Source organism: Cyphomyrmex costatus, unplaced genomic scaffold (genome assembly GCF_001594065.2).
Source record: "Cyphomyrmex costatus isolate MS0001 unplaced genomic scaffold, Ccosl1.0 scaffold2655, whole genome shotgun sequence".
NCBI lineage: Eukaryota > Metazoa > Arthropoda > Insecta > Hymenoptera > Formicidae > Cyphomyrmex > Cyphomyrmex costatus.
In genome coordinates this window covers 1-2,840 of record NW_017276752.1, presented here as the reverse complement: position 1 = coordinate 2,840, position 2,840 = coordinate 1, and the positions used below count along the sequence as shown (strand labels likewise).

The following is a 2,840-nucleotide window of genomic DNA, read 5'->3' as shown; positions in this document are numbered from 1 at the left end:
CTAATGTAATATTCTTGTACACGAGTAGATTTATCGAGGTAACATAAAATGCAAATTTTGCAATTATTTATCCTATGCTGATAGAACCAAGTAGTGCAACAACGGGCACTGTCTAACCAGGTTTGACTTGGTAAATTTGAAATTTGATTTGAATTATTATGAGTGTGATGTCCGGATTGCGGACTCATGCAAGTGAGTTTATATGTCAATTTCCGAAATTGATAAAATAGTAGTTAACGGACTGTCGTACGGATTATCGTCTGAATGGATTAAATATTGAATAAAATCGCGTAACACTGCTGGACAGTGATCACAAGCTTGTATTTGATAATTTTGCTCGTAGCCAGTTAGACAAGAATAGCAATGGTCTAAATCGTAATTAATACCGATTGTAATGTAGTGGCGAATTACTCCTTTAAAATTTCGTCTTTCACTGGGCGACTTTCTTACATAACATGAATAGCAAAGTATTAAATTTGATACTTGTCAAAATTTAATTAATAATGATCAAATCTATAATTCTTTAATTACTAATCATGCATTTATTATAATTTTTTTTATAGTTATACCCTTTATAATTGGAGGATTCGGAAATTTTCTTGTTCCTCTAATATTAGGTTCTCCAGATATAGCTTTCCCCCGAATAAATAACATAAGATTCTGACTTTTACCACCTTCCTTAATTCTTTTAATCATAAGAAATTTTATTTACTCTGGAACAGGAACAGGATGAACTATTTACCCCCCACTTTCCTCCAATACATTCCATAATGGTCCTTCCGTTGATCTCTCAATTTTCTCTTTACATATTGCAGGAATATCTTCCATTCTTGGGGCAATTAACTTTATTTCAACTATCTTTAATATACATCATAAACTATTATCTCTTGATAAAATTCCTCTTTTAGTTTGATCAATTCTAATTACAACTATTTTACTTTTACTAGCTCTTCCAGTTTTAGCAGGAGCAATTACTATACTTCTTACTGACCGAAATTTAAATACTTCATTCTTCGATCCCTCAGGGGGGGGAGACCCTATTCTTTACCAACATTTATTTTGATTCTTTGGTCACCCTGAAGTTTATATTTTAATTTTACCCGGATTTGGTCTTATTTCTCATATTATTATAAATGAAAGAGGAAAAAAAGAAACTTTTGGATCATTAAGAATAATCTATGCTATAATTACTATTGGGTTTCTTGGATTCATTGTTTGAGCCCACCATATATTTACTATCGGATTAGATGTAGATACCCGAGCTTACTTTACCTCTGCAACTATGATTATTGCTATTCCTACAGGAATTAAAATTTTTAGTTGAATTTCTACTCTTAACGGTATTAAAATTAACTACAATCCTGCTCTTTGATGATCTTTAGGGTTTATTTTTTTATTCTCTATAGGAGGATTCACAGGTATTATACTCTCAAATTCTTCTATTGATATTATTCTCCATGATACTTATTATGTTGTTGCACATTTCCACTATGTTTTATCTATAGGAGCCGTATTCTCCATTATCGCTGGTTTTATTCATTGATTTCCCCTCTTCACAGGATTTACATTAAATAACTTTATACTTAATATTCAATTTATCTCTATATTTTCAGGTGTTAATCTAACTTTTTTCCCACAACATTTTCTTGGCTTGAGTGGTATACCTCGCCGTTATTCTGATTACCCTGACACTTTTTTATCTTGAAATATTTTATCCCATAGGATCCTTAATATCTATAATTAGACTTTCTTTATTACTTTTTATTATTTGAGAAGCTTTATCATGTAAACGAAAAATCATCAATATATTTTTCCTTTCCCCTTCCCTCGAATGATTAAATTTTAACCCCCCCCTTAATCATAGATATAATGAAATTCCTTCAATTTAAATAATACTTTTATTTAATATGGCAGATTAGTGCACTGGATTTAAACTCCATTTATAAAGACTTTTAATATCTTTTATTAAAAATTAATACATGATTATTAAATTTACAAGATTCTAATTCACCAACCTATGATATAATAATTTTTTTCATGATTTTACTATAATTATTTTAATTTCTATTACTTCCTTAATTTTTTTTATTATATTTATATCTTTTTTTAATAAACTTACTAACCGATTCCTTCTTGAAAATCAAATTATTGAAATCATTTGAACTATTAGACCTATATTTATTTTAATTTTTATTGCTATTCCATCAATTAAAATTCTCTATCTTACAGATGAAATATTTAATAATAAACTCACTCTTAAAGTAATTGGTCACCAATGATATTGAAGATATGAATACTCAGATTTTACAAATATTAACTTTGATTCATTTATAATTCCCACCAATCAACTCATAATTAATAAATTCCGCCTTCTTGATGTTGATAACCGATGTATTCTTCCTTTTAAATTTCCTATCCGAATTCTTACTACTTCTATTGATGTAATTCATGCATGAACAATCCCCTCTCTTGGTATCAAAATAGACTCAACTCCTGGGCGTCTAAATCAAACTTTTCTTTTTATAAATCGACCTGGAATTTTCTTTGGACAATGTTCTGAAATTTGTGGTATAAATCATAGTTTTATACCTATTGTTATTGAATCAACCAATCTTTTTAATTTTAAAAATTGACTAATTAATTTTTAAAATCATTATCATTAAATGACTGAAACAGTATTGATTTTTTAAATCAAATCATAATAGTTTATAAATATCTATTTTTAATGAAAGAATTAGTTTATAAATAAAAACATTAAATTGTCAATTTAAAGATACTTATCAATAATATTCTTTTATCCCTCAAATAATACCTATAATTTGACTATTTATAATAATTAT

General features: G+C 27.8%; 1 protein-coding gene across 1 annotated transcript; it reads left to right on the top strand.

The window, feature by feature from the left end:
- Positions 1 to 487: 487 nt before the first annotated feature.
- Positions 488 to 1,115, top strand: LOC108774611 (cytochrome c oxidase subunit 1-like; the record flags this gene model as incomplete). Its single annotated transcript, XM_018540758.1, is given in 1 exon segment — positions 488 to 1,115. A coding segment is annotated over 1 exon segment (576 nt), but the record flags the coding sequence as incomplete, so codon positions are not given.
- Between the last annotated feature and the right edge of the window lie 1,725 nt (positions 1,116 to 2,840).